This window comes from Leucopleurus acutus (assembly GCF_964270905.1).
Source record: "Leucopleurus acutus genome assembly, chromosome: 3".
NCBI classification, from domain to species: domain Eukaryota; kingdom Metazoa; phylum Chordata; class Mammalia; order Artiodactyla; family Delphinidae; genus Leucopleurus; species Leucopleurus acutus.
The window spans coordinates 587,218-606,357 of record NC_139145.1 but is presented as its reverse complement, the minus strand read 5'-3'; the positions used below and the strand labels follow the sequence as shown (position 1 = coordinate 606,357).

Below are 19,140 nucleotides of genomic sequence, written 5' to 3'. Positions count from 1 at the left end.
TCATCCTTGCGCAGGGGCCATGCTAATCTTCTCTGTATCGTTCCAATTTTAGTATATGTGCTGCCGAAGCGAGCACGGTTATACGTTTGATCCCAGAACTATTTAGAGGGCATAGAATACGCTCTTTTACACTAAGGGCGAACTCCATTAAAAACCGGTTCAGCCATTCGTCCCTTCCTTTATGATATTTGTGCAACAATACCTTAACCAAATGGGGTCATTCACTGAAATTGAGAAAGTGGTTTTTATTCCACCAAATATGACTCAGGTGGCTGCTGGGAATCCATGGTCGCATGCAAATTATACTGGAAGAGGGGCGGAGCCGGAGCCGCTGCCGTCCCAGAAGTCTCTGGGAAGCGGCTGCGCTGCGCGGGCGAATCTTTGCTCCTGGGAAGATGGCGGCGGCGGAGCCGGGGCATTAGGGCAAGTGCAGGCTGCGGCCACCCGCTCGGCTGGACGCACAGGCCGGCCCGGTGAGTACGGGGTTGGGGGCTCGGGCGGTCGGCCGGCCTCCGGACGGCGCCGCGGCAGCGGGGAGCGCCGGCCGGGGAAGGCGGTAACTAGCGGGCCCGGGGCGGGGCCTGTGGGGTCAGAGGGCGGGCCTGGAGAGCAAAGGGTGCTGGGTACGCGGCCTGAGTGCGCTGGGCGGGGTCTGGGGGTCGTGGCGGAAACTTGGGGGGACCTGAGGCGCCGCGGGGGTCGGGGCATCCGGAGCAGGGGGAAATCGGGGCGGGACCTGGAACGATCGGGGGAGAGGCCTAAGGTTATACCTCCCCGCGGAGGGCCTGTGGTGCGTTGGGTGGGGGGGGCTTGGGGGCGCGACCTGAAGGGCCAGGTGTATGGAGGCGAGGCCTATGGGGTGGTTTGGGAGACCCTGAGATGAAAACAGAGTTTGGGCCGGGCCTGGGGACACAAGGGGCAAATTGGGAGTGGGGTGTGGAAAGCAAATACTGTAGGGGTCGGGGCCGGAGGGCTTTGGGGGCAGAGCTTAAAGACTGCTGAAGGGGCTTGTGGGCGAGGCCTCGGTGTTCCCGGGCAGGGCTTGAAGAAGCCTGGGGCCTGGGGGTCGTGATTGAGGAAGACGGGGCCGATCGTACTCCCAGTCTCACTGCGCTTTAGTAAAGGTGAAAAGAAATAAGCTTAATCGATGCCCGGCGTATGGAGCGCGCTGAGGAAACGTTCACCGTTCCCGTTGTTAGTTACCTGGGGAAGCCCTGCACCAAGCTGCTGCCCCGCCCCCTCCCTGCCTCTGTCAGAGGCAGTCCCACCGGTGCTCTTGGGTGTCCGTGGACTCCTCCTTAAGGATAGACCCGTGTCCTGCCCTACCGCTCCTCACAGCTTGCACTGTCCCCAGCTTTGTTCGCCTGGACCAGTGCAGTCACCCCCACCCTGTCCCGCAGCCTCGCCCTCCAGACAGCCAGAGTGGCCTGTGAAACATAAACAGGCCTCAGCCCTCCTGGGGCTGCCACCTCCCTCAGGGTGAAACCCCCCAGGCCCTGCACGACCTGTCGCGTCCCCTCCCCACCCTTACTTTGCCCCGCTCCCTCACTCACCCTTTTCCTGCCCCGCAGGGCCCCGTGCCACTCCTTGAGCGCCCAGGCTCAGTCAGCCTCTGGTCCTTTGCACTGGCTGTTCCCTCCACCTGGAATGCTCTTCCTTCAGGCTGCTTGCCTCGATCCCTCACACCTCCACCGGGGAGGCCTCCCTGGCCATGCATGAGTAAAATGCAGCTCCCCCGCCACATGCGGGGCAGGGGTTGAGTCCACTTTGTCCCCTGCGGTAACCCAGTGTCCAGCACTGCCCTTGGGGTCCTGCAGATGCTGCGTGAACATCGATGACAAGCCAGTCTCCCTGCCGCAGGAGCTGGTGACTGTCCTCCGTGTGTGACCTTGGCAGGTGGGCACAATGGACCTGGCTTACATCTGCGAGTGGGAGAAATGGCCCAAGAGCACCCACTGCCCGTCGGTGCCCCTGGCCTGCACCTGGTCCTGCCGTAACCTCATTGCCTTCACCACGGACCTGCGGAGTGACGACCAGGGTGCGCCAGCCGCTCCCCTGCCCCCACCCCCCGGCTCCCACAGGGTCTCCTCCTCCAAGATGAGGGGTGGTGAGGGGTGCAGAGGGCCTGGAGCCGGGGGCGCTGGGATCACCCCGTGGGATGGCAGGGCCCAGGGGTGGGTGGCCCCGTGCAGCTCGCTGAGGCTCCTGCCTGAGTTTTCCAGACCAAACGTGTCACCGCCTGACTTTGAGGTGCGCTCTGCCAGCCGGGCCTGTGTTGTCTCTGCCACTGAGTGACGTGCACTCGGGAGAGGGAATTAGAAAAACACAGAAACTTAGGGTGAGGAAAAGAACCAGCCGTTAGTTTCCACGGAGAGACGCCCACTGTTAGCATTTGGGGTTCGTTTTCTTCCGGTGCCGTTTTCTACGTCTCCTTTGCCCCACTGGAGGCAGGGTCACGGGCCGCTCCATCTCTACTCGGGCGGCCGGCGTGTCAGCAGCGGCTCCTGAGTCCCCGTGGCTGGGGCTTTGCTTCTTCCTCCCTGATGCCCCCGGGGTCGTCGGGCACCCGGCTGTTGTTGCCGTGTTGAGCACACTGTCCTTCACAGACCTGACCCGCGTGATCCACATTCTGGACACCGAGCACCCCTGGGACGTGCACTCCATCTGCTCGGGGCACAGCGAGGCCGTCACCTGCCTCGAGTGGGACCAGTCAGGTGAGGGCAGCTCCCCTTGATCTGTGGGTTTGCGGGCCCTGCTCTGCCCACTGCTGCTGTCCAGAGTCCTTTCCGGACTCGCCTGTGCCCCTCCCTGCTCTACTGCCCCCAGGCTGGCCTCTCCCATCCGGGCCCCTGATGGACAGTGGCGGGGGGGGGGGGGGGGACTTGTGACGCGATTTTGGCCCCTGCCCCGCACAGGCTCGAGGCTGCTGTCTGCTGATGCCGATGGGCAGATCAAGTGCTGGAGCATGGCCGACCACCTGGCCAACAGCTGGGAGAGCCCCGTGGGCAGCCTGGTGGAGGGGGACCCCATCGTGGCCTTGTCGTGGCTGCACAACGGTGTGAAGCTGGCCCTGCACGTGGAAAAGGTGGGTGTCCTGCCTGGGGGCGCGGCTCCTCCTCTTGTGTCACCAGCACCCTTTTGGTCCGCCTCGCCCGGGCCCGGCTCACACCTGCCATGCAGGGTCAGCACCCGTGTGGCCAGCAGCCCCCGTGTGACTGACGTGGTGAGATCCCAGAATTCCTGCCTGTACCCCACGGTTCAGCCCAGCGTCCCCTTGAGAGGGGAGCCGCCTGGGTCCAGGGTGCTGAACTCAGATCGCGAGGCCACGCCTCACCCGTCGCTTTCCTCACCATCAGGTGGGGCTGCCGCTGGCCGCTGGCCGTGGTGAGGGTTCAGCATGAGAAACCTTGGGAGGGCTCGGTGGGGCGGCCGGGGTGCACGTGGCCTGCTCTGCCGGCTGCTCCCCAGAGCCAGGGGCCCCTCCTGGGTTGGTGCTGTGGGAAGTGGCTTTTCTCCCATCCCTTCCCCGCGTCTGCTCCCTGTGCCCGGTGCAGGGCCTGGGGACAGTTTCTGTCAGCATCTGGCAGCGGCGCACACAGCGCTGGCTCCAGGCCGCGGGGAGCAGGGGCTGCGTGCTGCCTTCCTTTTGTCTGTTCTCCTTTGTTATGTAACAGCGCTACTGAGATACAAGTTGCTTAGTGTGGTTCACTCACCTGAAGCATACAGATTGGTGGATTACTTAGTATCTTCACAGACTAGTACAGCCATCACCACACTCAATTTCAGGCCATTCCTTTTTTTTTTTAATACTTTCTTTCTTTATTTCTTTTATTTATTTATTTACGGCTGCGTTGGGTCTTCATTGCTGTGCGTGGGCTTTCTCTAGTTGTGGCGAGCGGGGGCTACTCTTCGTTGCGGTGTGCGGGCTTCTCATTGCGGTGGCTTCTCTTGTTGCGGAGCACGGGCTCTAGGCGCGTAGGTTTTAGTAGTTGTGGCTCGCGGGCTCTAGAGCGCAGGCTCAGTAGCTGTGGTGCATGGGCTTAGTTGCTCCGCGGCATGTGGGATCTTCCCGGACCAGGGCTCAAACCCCTGTCCCCTGCATTGGCAGGCGGATTCTTAACCACTGTGCCACCAGGGAAGCCGCAGACCATTCTTTTCAACTCAAAGGAAGTCTGTCCCCGTTAGCCTCACTCCCCTTCCCCACCTCAGCCCCTGGCAACCATGAACCCACTGTCTGTCCCTGTGGACTTGCCTGTTCTGGACGTTTCCCATCAATGGAATCACACACCGTGTGTCCTTCTGTGTCTGGCTTCTCTCATCAGCGTCGTGGTCTCAAGGTCTGTCCACACTGTTGCGAGCATCAGGGCTGCTGTTCTCCTTACCACCAGATACCTTTGTCTCTAAATTATAAGAGACGGATGTGTTCATGTAAAACGCTCGGGCATGCACGCGGCTCTTGCCCGTGATGTTGAGGTCAGGCGTCTATCCCCTCTCCCCTTGGTAGGAATTCTGACTACAGGGCTTGCTGCCTAACCTTCTGGACCTTGTTCTCTTTGCGACGTTTCTTTTTCACACTGCCAGCGTCTCTCCTCAGGGGTCATCCGGGGGCTTTTGCTTCTTTCTTTCCAACAGTGCCGGCACCTCCACGTCTGGAAGACTCTGTTGGGGCTGTGGTCAGCCCTGCCTTCCCTGGACGCCTGGCCCTGTGGGTGTGCTCCCCAGACAGAGAGGGCACATACTCTCCCACTGCCCGGAGAGCCCTGCTTAGTCTCCAGCTCGTGCTGTTTCAGTGACAGACATGTTGCCCGGATTGAAAGGAACCCGGCGTGCAGGCTGCCCCTGGGTCCGCCCGGGTGGAACGCTGGGAAAGGCCCAGCCGGGGACAGAAACCAGGGCCGGGGCAGGGGTTGGCTGGGGGCCCGAGGGCCCTTCCGAGGGCAGTAGAAACGTTCCTGCCCAGGATCGGAGCGGTTTCCACAATGGGGTGGTTGTCAACTTGAACCGAAAGCCGGGAAGAGGTGAATTTTGCTGTACGTTAATTGTAACCTAGACCGGGTTTGGAAAGGTGACACAGCAGTAGCAGCTGCACTTTGCAGCACAGCCGGAATGCTTTACCTCCAGGGTCTGTAAACTGCAGCCTGCTCGCTCGCCCACCTTGTAAGCAGTCTCACTGGAGGCTGATTCTCTCTGCTGCAGACGCAGGGAAAGAGCTGAGTGGTTGCAGCAGACCACTTGGCTCACAAAACTGAAAATACTGAGTGTTTGACCCTGTGAGGAAAACATGGGGAGTCCTGTCCTGCGCGTGTTTAGCCGTGTCATCCTCACCACAGTTCTCAGACGTACAGATGGGGATACTGAGGGTCAGAGAGGCCCGTGTCACACAGTGCTTGAGTGGCTGAGGCAGGATCTGAACTCAAGTTCATGCTCTCGTGCCTTCTGCCACATGGTTCCTCCATGTTCCCAAGGGTGTGACTCCCAGAAGGGCGTCCTGGGGTCACAGAGGCAGACCCCTGAAGGCCAAGTGCATGCCCGGGGCCGGGGCTGCCCCGAGCTGACCCCTCCCCCTCCCCCACAGTCGGGCGCCTCCAGCTTTGGCGAGAAGTTCTCCCGAGTCAAGTTCTCGCCGTCGCTCACGCTGTTTGGGGGCAAGCCCATGGAGGGCTGGATTGCGGTGACAGTCAGCGGCTTGGTCACCGTGTCCCTGCTCAAGCCCAGCGGGCAAGTGCTGACCTCGACGGAGAGCCTGTGCCGGCTGCGTGGCCGCGTGGCCCTGGCCGACATCGCCTTCACGGGTGGCGGCAACATCGTGGTGGCCACGGCAGACGGCAGCAGTGCATCCCCAGTGCAGTTCTACAAGGTGTGCGTGAGCGTCGTCAACGAGAAATGCCGCATCGACACCGAGATCCTGCCCTCGCTGTTCATGCGCTGCACCACTGACCTCAACCGCCGGGACCGGCTCCCCGCCATCACCCACCTCAAGTTCCTGGCCCGAGATATGTCAGAGCAGGTGTGCCCGCCCGGCCACCCTGTGGTAGGACCGCTCGGGGCTAAATCCAGGCGCGGGCAGGGCTGGTTCCTACCAGAGGCTCCAGGGCAGCATCGGTTCCCGCCTTTTCCAGCTTCTAGAGACGCCGCATCCCTGGCTCGCGGCCCCTCCTGCATCCTCACAGCCAGCAGCACAGCATCTCCCCGTCTCTCTCTGCCTCTGACCCTCCTGCCTCCCTCTTACAAGGACTCTGGGATGACGCTGGGTCCCCCGTGAATCCAGGGTCATCCCCGTCTCAGGGGCCTTAACTTAATCCCACCTGCGAAGTCCCCTCTGCCCCGTGGGGTGACATATCCACAGGTCCTGGGACCATGACGGGGACATTTCTGGGGGCGAGGTTCACCCAGCTGCACCGGGGCCCCCTCATAACCTTGCACTGATCAGCGCCCAGCTTCATGAAGTCCCAGTACGTTTCCCCGGCCCCCTCGTTTCCCGCCGGGGGTGCCTTGAGCGACTGCCTTCCCCAGGGGAGGCGGGGTCATGGGGGGCAGGTACGGTGCCGGCTGGGTGTACCTGGGTTGGAATCTGCAGCGGCTGTGAGGCGGGTGCCGATGTGAGCCCCGTGGAGCAGCCGGAGGCCCGGAGAGGCCGAGGGGCTGGTCCAGGCCCCTCACCGAGCCGCCCGCCCCCCCAGGTGCTGCTGTGTGCGTCCAGCCAGACCAGCAGCGTGGTGGAGTGCTGGTCTCTGCGCAAGGAGGGGCTCCCTGTGAACAACATCTTCCAGCAGCTCTCGCCCGCCGGTGAGTACCGCTCCAGCCGGCCAGGGACACGCAGCCTCCCGGGAGCCTGGGGTCCTCTGGGAGCCCTCGGGTAGAGTGAGGCACGGGGGTGACCTGAGTTTGCCAAGAACGTGCCCGCCACTCCCTTCCCTCCCTCTCTGTCCCGACACCCACGCGGAGTCCCGAGTCCCCCGCCGGGACTGGCCCTCCTCCTGACACCTGTGTGGCCGGGAAGCCGGGGGTGAACCTGCGGCCACGTGGGGCGTGTTCCCGCTGACGGCAGCGCTGTTGGCCCTGGAGTGGCCGAGGGGCCATGTCAAGAGGCCCCTTGAAGCTCTGCCTGCCCGCAAGGTGGTTGCCTAAGCTGCTCGATGTGGCCTCGGAGGAACTAAATGTGAAGAAGGTCACGCTGCCTTTCCTGAGTGACGCCGCGGGGCGGCAGGGCCACAAGGGGTCCCAGCCCTTCCCTCATCCCTCCTCTGTCCTAGTAGCTGTGGGCGCGGCCGTCAGGCAGGTCATGGCCCCCACGCACACCCTGGGACCTTGTCACAAGCGGGCCCACATCTCACGTGAGAGGGTCGCCACCCCCGTCAGCGGGTCGAGCCTTGTCCTGATGCAGGTGTCCGCGTGCCGAGCTCGCCCGCACCTCCTCCCCCCACCCTGCCCCTCGTCCTAGCGTCGCGTGGCCTGCGGGCTCTTGGATCTGCCTCTTCTCCTACCTCCCTGCCTTGGCCCTAAGCGCCCCCCGCCAGCCCATCCTCCCTCTCAGGCCCCCGCTCTGCCAGCCACCGGCCAGCCCGTGCTCCAGGGGTTGGCCTGACTTGGGTGGACACGTGGGTCCAGGTGGACTTGGGCAAGCAGCTCAGCCGCTGACAGCGGCCGCTCCCCTCTGTAAGCTAGGAATGGCCGGGGCCGCCAGGCTGGGTGTGGGTGCGGGTGCCTGGCCTGCTCGCCCTCCCTCCCTGGGCATCGCCGTAGCTGTCACCGTTACAGCTGTGCTCAGTATCGTCCCTCGCTGGGCCTCGGTCTCCCTGTGGGATGACGTTTGCCAAGAGCCCCTTTGCGCTGGGCCGTCCAGGGAAGAGCTCTTAGGGCAGATGGGTAGAGGTGTGCTGTCACAGCCAGCTTTGCCGTGTCACACACCAGCCCCAAACTCTGGCTCAGAACCACAGCCCGGAGGGTGGTGGGCCAGGCCGCCTCCGCTGCTCCGTCCTGGTTCCCTGTGTCTGCCATCACCCCAGGGCAGCTGGGGTGCTGGCCGCTGGCTGGGCGCCTGGGCTCACCTCAGTGTCACCTTGGAGTCCAGGTGCACGGGCGCCACTGAGCCTCTGCTCACATCATGCCCGCAGCACCGGGGGCCAAACCCAGATTGACGGGAACCACCCCACCCCTTGCTGGGGGGCTTCATCATCACACCGAGGGTGTGGGCGCAGGGAGGGGCCATCTTGGGCATCTGTCGGTCCAGCTCATGGGGAGAGCTGGGGTTCCACCCAGGACCTCTCAGACCACAGAGACAGAACCCCGTGCAAGCCGGCCAAGTCACTGGGGAGTTTTGGGGTTTGTGTGGTGGCAGGGTCGGGGGTGGGTTCCCCTTCTCAGCACGTTGGCTCCTTTGAGGGGACAAGGTGGAGCCGCCCCCGCCAGCTGACAGCCTCGCGGCCCAGGCAGGTGCCTCCTCCTGTTCCCGTGAAGGCTGGGGACCGGATCCTTTGGGGTCCCCCACCTCTCCCCCGACCCCAGTCACGTGAGCTCGCTGGGTCTCCAGGAGGGGCAGGGTGCTGGGTCAGGTGCCGCCTTGTCGTGTTTGTCTCGTCTTCATTTTTTTTTTTGGTATTTATTTATTTATTTTTGCAGTACATGGGCCTGTCACCACTGTGGCCTCTCCCGTTGCGGAGCACAGGCTCCGGACGCACAGGCTCAGCGGCCATGGCTCACGGGCCCAGCCGTTCTGCGGCACGTGGGATCTTCCCGGACTGGGGCACGAACCCGTGTCCCCTGCATAGGCAGGCGGACTCTCAACCACTGCGCCACCAGGGAAGCCCTGTATTTATTTTTTTATACAGCAGGTTTTCATTATTTATTTAATATATATTAGTGTATAATAATGTCAATCTCAATCTCTTAGTTCACCCCACCACCACCCCCCGTCTTGTCTTCATTTTGTTGCTCTTTGTCCCCCCCACTCCCTTTTAGTTGGTGACAAACAGCCCACGATTCTCAAATGGCGGATCCTGTCAGCCACCAACGACCTGGACCGCGTGTCCGCCGTGGCGCTGCCCAAGCTCCCCATCTCGCTCACCAACACCGACCTGAAGGTGGCCAGCGACACCCAGTTCTACCCCGGCCTCGGTATGGTGTCTCAGAGCCCCCGGGGGAATGGGGTGGGCCCTGAGCTTGGGCTTCCGTCACAGGGTCCTGGGAGCCTAGCCCCCGGCCTCACGTCAGTCCCACTGGGGACGAGGGTACTGCTTTCAGGATCTGATGGGCTCAAAGGGCTGTGAGGCCACCGTCAAGCTGTGCTCTTTACTACGTAGAGGGCTGTTAGCAGTCCACAAGGGAGAGGCTGGGAACTTGGGGAAAACTTTCCAGATAAGCTTCCTTCCCATGCCCACCCCCACCCCCGTTGTAGTAGCTTACGTGGCGATTCTGGGTTTGGGCCCTGGCGTCTGTGACCCTGGGTGAATCAGGCTGGCCATGTTGGTGCCGGCCCAGGGCAGCCCCCCAACCCCCTGCTGTAGATTACGGGCTTTGGGTTCTACAAGCCCCTGAGCTTACTGGCCTCCGTTCCGCCCCGAGGCCCTTTGTGTACATCAGGCCCAGGCCCTTTCCATCTGCTGTCCTCTCCTCCTGCCCCTCCCACTTGTCCCCCTGGAAGTCACCTGTTGCCTCACGTCGGCCAAACTTAGTGCTGGCCGCAGGGGAGCAGGGCAGAGGTGCCCAGACAAGGTGCAGTCTGCTCCACCGATTTGGGGGCCTGTTAGCCAGGACTGGACCCCACTGGGGGGGGTGCACCCCAGTGGCTCAGGACTCACGCCGCTCCTTAGCACAGCGTCTGCTGGGCGTGGTGGCTGCCCCTTCCCATTGTCCAGAGCTGGGTTCGGCCGCCTGACCCTGCATGTGCCCCCAGGGCTGGCCCTGGCCTTCCATGACGGCAGCGTCCACATCGTGCACCGGCTCTCGCTGCAGACCATGGCCATCTTCTATAGCTCCGCAGCCCCCCGCTCCGTGGACGAGCCGGCTATCAAGCGCCCTCGGACCACGGGCCCCGCCGTCCACTTCAAGGCCATGCAGCTCTCCTGGACTTCCCTGGCCCTCGCGGGCATCGACAACCACGGCAGGGTCAGTGCTGGCCCCGGGGGACTGCTGTCTGTGGCGGGGGGCGCACTTAGGAAGTGGGGGCCCTTAGGGGGCTGCTCCTGACGTCAAGGAGTCCTAGGCCCCCAGCGCGCAGCAGGTGCTCTGCGAGTTGGCCTCCTGGTTCCCAGGGGAACCTGTCCATGGCCTGGCAGGAGGGCGGGCAGCCTCACAGCCACTCTCACACACTCACGCTTTCGCTTACACCCGCCTCTGTGCACGCTCATTCACACCCTTGTACGCTCACACCTCACGTTTGTCCTACTGGCACGTTCACACACGTGCACACATTTGCACACACACCCACGTGCGCGTGCCCCCAGCCCCCCGCAGTGGGCTCCTGCGAGTTGCTGTCAGGCACCCTGTAACTTCTGTTCCAGCCCCATCCTCGGTGTCTCCGGGTGGTGGGTTGGGCTTCTCGGGAGCACGAGGTCTGTGTTCCCAGGGACTACACGGCCCCCAGGTGGGCCTGCGGGCCCCGTCACCCGACAGGCGCCCTGCTGGCTAGGAGGCCCTTCAGGCCCTATGTGGGAATCGCCACAGCTATGGAAACCTGGGGCTTGTGGCCCCCGTTCACTCCACGTGGCTGGGCTGTGGCTCTGCAGCCCTCCCGTGTGACAGGACAGCGGGCAGGCCTGGGCCCCGCGCTGACCGGACCGTGCCCTCCCTGCCCCCAGCTGCCCCTCGGGCCCCGCCCCCTCACGCCCGCCCTCCTCCACAGCTGAGCATGTTGCGCATCTCGCCCTCCATGGGCCACTCGCTGGATGCGGGGCTGGCCCTGCGGCACCTGCTCTTCCTGCTGGAGTACTGCATGGTGACTGGCTACGACTGGTGGGACATCCTGCTGCATGTGCAGCCCAGCATGGTGCAGAGCCTGGTGGAGAAGCTACATGAGGAGTACACGCGCCAGAAGGCCGAGCTGCAGCAGGTGCCGCCCCCCTTGGCTGCTGCCCCGTCCCTCCGTCAGGGTGACCCGCAGGCCGGACGGCCCACCTCTCGCTGCCACCTCAGCCCCGCAGTGCGTGGCTATGGGCCTGACGCCACCTGCCTCTGGGTGGCTTTGGAGGCCTTTGCTTCTGCGATAAGAGCACTAAATGGGAGTTTTACAGACGGGTGAGCCAGAGAGAAGTGATCGTTCAGACGCCATGGTGGCGCGCCTGTAAAACCCAGACCCCCTCCCCCGAGTTCAGTGGGGCATGCAGAGGTCAGCGCTGCTAAGCGTCTGAAGTTGCTCTCTGTGCCAGCCGTCGAGGAGAAAACGGGAAGGAGAGATCCCATTCCCATTAGCAGCCTGCTGAGATGTGCGAGTGCTGGGCCCGACCCGGGGAACAGCGCAGGATGGAGCTGGGTTCAGAGCCAGGGACGCCAGTAGGGATCAGATCTCTTGTCATCGGGCAGAGCTGTGTGCATTTTTTTTTTTTTTTTGGCTGCACCCTTCATGCCTTGGGAGATCTTAGTTCCCCCGCTAGGGATTGAACCTGGGTCCTCTGAGGTGAGAGCGCAGAGTCCTAACCACCGGACCACCAGGGGATTCCCTGTAGGCAAGCATCTTTCCGTTTTAAGTCCTCCACTCATCCTGGGAGACAACAGGTTTCAGGAACTGTGGGGGGTAGAGCGGAATCTGTGGCCCCACCCACTTCATGCCAGGAGTGCCCCCAGTCGTGAGGTGTCCCAGGTGTGTCCCTTGGGCCCCTGGGGCACACGTGCCCGCAGGTTGAGACCCTGCCATCCTGTGAGGAAGGTCCTCCTACCTGGTTCCGCCATGAGGAGGGCAAGGCCCAGAGAGGGTTAGCGGCTTGCCCGGCTGCCCCAGCGCCTCGCTCTCCCGGGCTCCTCAGGCGCGTGCCCCGCCCACTCACATCCTCCGCTCCCCAGGTCCTCTCTACCCGGATCCTGGCCATGAAGGCCTCGCTCTGCAAGCTGTCGCCCTGCGCAGTGACCCGCGTGTGCGAGTACCACGCCAAGCTCTTCCTCATCGCTGCCAGCTCCACGCTCAAGTCGCTGCTGCGCCCGCACGTGCTCAACACGCCCGACAAGAGTCCCGGCGACCGGCTGACGGAGGTCTGCGCCAAGATCACGGATGTCGGTGGGTCCTGCCCCATCCTGCGGGCCGCCCTGGCTGCTCAGGACCCCTTGGCCGTCGCGCACGTTTGGGGTGTCGGGGACACGGTGGGCGTTAACAGGAACAAAGATGACCCAGCCTGGGGATGGCGTCCCCAGGGGCACTGCCTGTGTGGAGGCCTGGAGGCCGGCGGGAGCTGCAGGGTGCCCGGCACAGGGGGTCCGAGGGGCGGGCAGAGAGATCTGAAGGCCAGCGGTGGACACCCAGAGCCCCTCCCTCCAACCCTGCCCTCCAGGTTCCCAGGCTCAGGCAGGCCCGTCCCTCATTTGCTTGTTCACGACGTTGGTGTCGGCCTGTGGGGGCGGGCCCAGCTCACCGTGCGTGCTAATGGGCGCACATGTGAGGTTCTGGCCGCCCCTGACTGCCTGTCCCCTCCCAGACATTGACAAGGTCATGATCAACCTCAAGACGGAGGAGTTCGTCCTGGACATGAACACGCTTCAGGCGCTGCAGCAGCTACTGCAGTGGGTGGGCGACTTCGTGCTCTACCTGCTGGCTAGTCTGCCCAACCAGGTGCGCCTGCACTCCTACTTGGGAGCCCCACCCCCCAGGAGCCCCGCCCCTGGCCTTGTCCTCTGAAGCCCCACCTCCCTGACCCCGCCCCTCCCAGAAGACCCCTCCCCCCCGGGGCCTGCTGAGGTCCTAGGATGCGGCGCACGCTGAAGTAAGCAACCTGGGCCCTTCTGCCCGTAGGGCTCCCCGCTGCGGCCCGGCCACAGCTTCCTGCGGGACGGCGCGTCGCTGGGTGTGCTGCGGGAGCTGATGGTCGTCATCCGCATCTGGGGCCTGCTGAAGCCCAGCTGCCTGCCTGTGTACACGGCCACCTCCGACACCCAGGACAGCATGTCCCTGCTCTTCCGCCTGCTCACCAAGCTCTGGATCTGCTGTAAGGCGCCCAGCTCTCTACTCTCGTTCCGCCACCAAGATACAAGCCCTGGCCGAGTCCCCCCACCAGAATATAAGCTCCTGCAGGTCAAACTGGCTCTGCCGTGGCCCCCACTGTTCCCCCAGCACCCGACACAGGTCCAGGCACGGTGTGTGCTCATTAAACATCAGCCACTCTCAGGCACCTGTTTGTCTTGTGTCAGCAGGTTGTGTGTTTCTGTGGCCAGGCTCTATCGTTGTCACATCCGTGATGCCAGGAAGGGCACCCAGTGTTCGCTGCATATTTTTTAAATGAATAAGTGGGTCCCCATTTTACAGAGGAGAGGACTGAGGCCGGAGAAGGGGAAGGAGCTTCCCAGGGCCACTGAGGAAGTCAGGGCAGGGCTGGGGCGTGCGCCTGGTGCTCTGTGAGCTCTGAGGAGGCCATGATGCCTCCTGGGTGGGCAGCCCTCCGGGCAAGGCTGCTGAGCAAGATATCCCCGTGGTCCCCTCCCCACAGGCCGCGATGAGGGCCCCACGAGCGAGCCGGATGAGGCGCTCGTTGACGAGTGCTGCCTGCTGCCCAGCCAGCTTCTCATCCCCAGCCTGGACTGGCTGCCCGTCAGCGATGGCCTCGTCAGCCGCCTGCAGCCCAAGCAGCCCCTGCGTCTGCACTTCGGCAAGCCTCCCGCTCTGCCCGGCAGTGCCACCAGCTTGCAGCTGGACGGCCTCATCAGGTGCGTGCCCATCTCTGCCTCGGGGCCTTTGCACGTGCCGTGCCCGCTGCTTCCTTCCAGCCTGACCTTAGTGCTGCTCCAGAGACTCCCCCACCTCCACCCTCTCTCCCCTCCTGGTCACTTCCCTCCATCCAGTCGCCTCGGCCTGTGCTGATCTGTGCCCTCGCTTGTCTGGGTGACATCATCCTCTCTCTGGTCTGTCACCGCCTGCCTGGAGGGCCCCACGTGACTGACCTTGGTTCAGAGTTCAAGCTGACGCCCCAGTCCCCCACGGTAAATCGCACTGCAGCCTGGACTGCCTGGTGGGGCCCAAGGCCCCAGGGAATCAGAACCCTCTCAGGCAGACCTCCCAGGACTTAGCGGTGACTTCAGGAGCCATTCTTTGGAATGTGTGGGGTCTGGACGGCCCACCCCTGCTGAGTGAGCTCACGACTGCCCGGCAGTGCCTTGGGGTGGGGGTTTGTCCCCATTTAACAGACGAGGAAACTGAACCTCAGAGATGCAGTCGGGAGGCAGCTGGCCAGGACCCAAACCCAGCACCCCACGGGCCGCCTGCCTGAAATGGTGCTCGAGCGATGAATCCCCAAGTGGAGGTTCGCGTCCCCGCCTCCCCGGGAAGCGCTCTGGACCTGCCCTCAACACCTTCTGTGTTTTCTTGCACGTCTCGCCGTGGGAGGAACACCCTGATGAATCACACGCTGTGGTTTGTGCTTGGGTTTCAGAAAAAACTTTACAAGGAGAGGTGGCTGGTCGCACAAGGGGTTTCATGCTCTCAGAAGTTTTCAAACGTGTGATACGAGCGTAACAGGCCGACCCACCCCAGCCCCAGGTCCTCTCTGAGGGGCTCTGGGCGCCAGGCTCTCAGACGTCGTGGCGGTTCTGGGCCGCCACCCCGACCCCCGGGCTAGTGGTCTGTGGATGGAGGGCGTATAGAAGCCCCGCTTGCAGACTCTCCCTGTTCCCCGGCGAGTGTGCGTCACGCACGCTTTGCCTTTAGGAGACGGACCTGTGCTGGCGTGTGCGTGCGTGCGTGCGTGCGTGCGCGTGCGTGTACACCCCCAGCCCCTTCCATGCCCCTCTCCGTCAGGGCGCCGGGCCAGCCCAAGATGGACCACCTGCGGAGGCTGCACCTGGGCGCCTACCCCACGGAGGCCTGCAAGGCCTGCACCAGGTGAGCGCTGCAGCAGACGCCGGGCCCGCTCTGCCACCGGTGGTTTCCCACCTGGGAACGGGGGTCCCGGAGTGCCTCCCTTGTGGGGCTGCTGAGCGGGGGCCCCCGCGGTCTTCATAAAGGGCCGGGGTGGCCCAGCGGTGAGCGGCTGACCCGAGCCTGCCCTTGAGGGGCTCCCCAGTGACCTGACAAGTGTAGACATGAAGGAGTGACTGCAGCAGTGCTGCGCTTTGCAAACGTGGCCCCGAGTGCTGCCAGACGACCCCAGGGTCACACCACTAGGGACGGGCTGAGCCAGGACTTGGACCCACAACCCCTCCTCTGTCCACTGAGGGAGGTGAGGGGGTGGTATCTGAACTGGGACGGAAGGATGTGGAGGAATTAGATCAGTGTGGGGGGAGTGGGGGCTGCAGGGAACAGCATTCCTGGCGTGGTACAGCATGTGCAAAGGCCCTGTGGCCACCACCCAACCTTGCCTAGCGCCCCACCCTCCTGACTCCACCCGCAGGTGCGGCTGTGTCACCATGCTCAAATCACCCAACAAGACCACGGCCGTCAAACAGTGGGAGCAGCGCTGGATCAAGAACTGCCTGTGTGGGGGGCTCTGGTGGCGGATGCCCCTCAGCTACCCCTGACTGGGCCCAGGCCCCTGTAAGTGGATTCTTTTTCTTTTCTTTTTTTTTCTTGTCTGGTGAATACGGTCTTTAATTATTAGTTGGATAATTTTTCTAAAAATTTCATTGTAGTTGATTTACAAGGTTGTTAGTTTCTGGTATATAACACAGTATATAAATTGATATATATACAGATATGTATACACACACGTTCTTTTTCCTACTCTTTTCCGTTGTGGTTTATGACAGGATATTGAATATAGTTCTTTGTGCTATACCATAGGACCTTGTCATTTATTTTATATGTGTATCTTCTAATCCCACACTCCTAATATATCCGTCTCTCCTTTGGTACCCATGAGTTTGTGTTCTGTGTCTGAGTCTGTTTCTGTTTTGTAAATAAGTTCATTTGTGTCATATTTTACATTTCACATGTAAATGATATTGAATGATATTTGTCTTTGACTTCACTTAGTATGATAATCTCTGGATCCATCTATGTTGCTGCAAATGTCACTATTTCATTCTTTTTATGGCTGAGTAATATTCTGTTGTGTGTATGTGTGTGTGTGTATATATATATATATATATATATATATACACACACACACACACACATACCACATTTTCTTTATCCATTCATCTGTCGATGGACACTTAGATTGTTTCCATGTCTTGGTTATTGTGAATAGTGCTGCTGTGAACATTGGGGTGCATGTGTCTTTTTGAATTATAGTTTTGTCTGGACATTTGCCCAGGAATGGATCATATGGTAGTTCTGCTTTTAGTTTTTTGAGGAACTTCCATACTGTTCTCCATAGTGGCTGCACCAACTTACATTCCCACCAACAGTGCAGGAGGGTTCCCTTTTCTCCACACCTTCTCCAGCATTTGTCATTTGTAGACTTTTAAATGATGGCCATTCTGACTGGTGTGAGGTGATACCTTGTTGTAGTTTTGATTTGCTCTTCTCTAATGATTAGCGATGTCGTGCATCTTTTCATGTGCCTGTTGGCCATGTGTATGTCTTCTCTGGAAAAATGTCTATTTAGATCTTCTGCCCATTTCTTTGATTGGATTGTTTGGTTTTTTAATACTGAGTTGTATGAGCTGTGTATTTTGGAAATTAAGCCCTTGTTGGTCGCATCGTTTGCAAATATTTTCTCCTATTCCGTAGGTTGTTTTCGTTTTGTTTATGGTTTCCTTTGCTGTGCGGAATGTCAGTGGATTCCCAATGGGTTGAAAGGAAAGGCACGCTGTCCCCTTGCTGGTCACAGAGCAGCCACGCACTCCAGACCTTCACTGGGTGCGTGAGACAATGCCACCCTTGAACTATGCTTTTCGGCCCTTATCAGCTGCACCAGCACCTCTGTAACCGGCAGGGCAGGTGAGGACATGGCCTGAAGCCTCAGGTTGGCACCCTCGGCCCAGCGGGCCCTGCTCTTTCTTCCTCGGAGCCTACTGGCGGATCCGGGTGGAGGGCCTGGCCGCATGGCCACCATAACAGGTGGTGACTGAGACCTGGCCCTGCCCTGAGGATCTCACTGGCCCGGGTAGAGCCACGGCTGTGTCCCGACCCCTGGGACCCCAGAGCTCAGTGACCGCCCTGGATTTCCCAGGTCCCAGCTCAGAGGGTCCAGGACAGCTCAGGCCTCTGTCCTTCAGAACATCCCACACGAACCTGCCGGGTGTCCAGTGGCCACTGTCAGTGACACCAGCCCGGGTGTCTGCTTCGGGTTCCTCACCTGTACCTGTCACTGCTGAGCCCTCGCGACCACCGTCTCTGACCTGGGCAGGCCCAGTAAACGTCCCCACTGGGTGGCCGGTGTCTTGTCGGTGTCCTGGGTGCCGCCCGGCAGCCCCCTCGCCCCCGGAGCCTCCCTCCCCCTCCACAGGCATGTGGTTCCGCCCGTGTGCACTGCTCTCCTGCTCTGTCAGCATTTATTGAGCACCTAGTGTCTGCCAGGCACAGGGGTCCCTGCGCTGGAGGGTGGGGGGGAGCGGTGGGCTGGACGTGGGTGGGGGCTGCTCCCCGCCGCCTGGGTTCCTGCGCACATGAGTGTCTCTGTCTCTGCTTTCCCTCTGCATCCCTCCCCCTCCGCCTGGGTTTCCTGAGCTCCGCGGCCCCCAGGGGTCCTGCTTCGCCAGCAGCTGCTTCCACCCATTATACCTGGCTCCCTGCGGGCCCGTGCACAGCGCCTGCCTGTTAAGTGGTGATTGATTGCTTCTTGTTTTCCTCTGGAGGAGCAAGGGAGGGCGGGCCGCCCGGCGCCCCGCAGAGGTCGACACGCGGCAGCGGTGTCTGTTGGGCTTTCTGGGGCCGGCAGCGCTCCAGGGGCCCCATTACCTGGGCCAGGGGCCGCTTCCCTGCCGGCCCGCCCACCTGCGGCAGCAGCACTTGGCGTCTAGGTCCTGCTGTCCGAGAGGTGCTTCTGTGGGGACTTGTGGGGACCCGGAGCTGCTGGCCATGCCGGGAGGGGTGGAGACACCCTGCCTCGGACTCACTTCCCGTGCTGCTGCCACCGCCTTCTGTCCCCTTGGGGAAAGGGGACCCAGGGTGGCCTCCCTGGTCGAGGGGCATGTGGTCCACAGTCCTACATATTTTTTCTCAGCCTTTTTACCCCATTTGACCATGTTTTTTTAAAGCAACTTGTGATTCTCAAGTCATTTGAAGTCTTTAAACCAGTATTTGTCTTAGAAAAATGAACCTGTTTCTTGCACTCATGTTTCATTGGTTAAGGTTAAGTTGTGGGTACTTACACCCCGGCCACCATCTTTGGACGCTCCCTGGAGGGCGGGTCCACATCTCCTCCCCTTGGGTCTGGGGCTCGCACCTGTTCCCACCTGTCCTGTGCAGGGGAGGTGACCCCGGGTGACCCTGAGGCTGGTGGGAACCAGCCTGGCTCCTGGGCCATCATCCTGGAGCCTCCAGGCCTCTGGTCATCTAGGTGGTGGGACAGGGACACACACCCCTCCCCCCCACATCCTTGTGACCCCGACCCACACAAGCTGAGCACAGTGAATGGCGAACGGGGTGGCTCAGCGTCGCCGAGTTTGGGGCAGTTTGTTACGCAGCAGTGGATAAGCGGAACGCTCCGTGAACTGCCGTGACAAGCCCAGTAGGCATAAGCGGGCCCGGCTGTCCAGAAGCGTCGGGCTCACCTGGGGGCCATGGGGGGGGCCCCTGCTGAGAGCCCTGCTGGAACGTTCCTCCAGGTTGAGAGGGGATTTGTGGGTGGGGATGTGCCCTTGCCCCCCGTCCTGCCCCCACCATGTGTCCACACGGGTCCCCCCCTCTGGGGTCAACAGGGCAGGTGTTACTGTGACAGGGAGAGGCAAGTCAGTCGGTCAGGCTGCGTGTTCACTGTGCCTCAGCCGCCTCAGAGCCAGGCCCACGGGTCCCAGCTGCAGGTGAGGAGGCCGAGGCCACCATCCTCCGGAAATAGAAGCGAGAAGCTGCTCTTGACTCCCCACGGCAAGTGGGCTCCCGTCTGCAGTGGGGGAGGGCACGGC

General features: G+C 61.8%; 1 protein-coding gene across 1 annotated transcript; it reads left to right on the top strand.

Moving 5' to 3' along the window:
* Positions 1-409: 409 nt before the first annotated feature.
* Positions 410-15,936, top strand: MED16 (mediator complex subunit 16). Its single transcript, XM_082835611.1, has 15 exons — positions 410-473; positions 1,897-2,038; positions 2,607-2,714; positions 2,916-3,085; positions 5,576-6,007; positions 6,681-6,786; positions 8,959-9,114; positions 9,893-10,104; positions 10,841-11,047; positions 11,995-12,205; positions 12,621-12,754; positions 12,935-13,127; positions 13,626-13,842; positions 14,930-15,013; positions 15,522-15,936. Exons 2-15 carry the CDS (start codon positions 1,906-1,908, stop codon positions 15,646-15,648), a joined length of 2,490 nt encoding a protein of 829 aa, XP_082691737.1. The 5' UTR covers positions 410-473; positions 1,897-1,905; the 3' UTR covers positions 15,649-15,936.
* Positions 15,937-19,140: the final 3,204 nt, after the last annotated feature.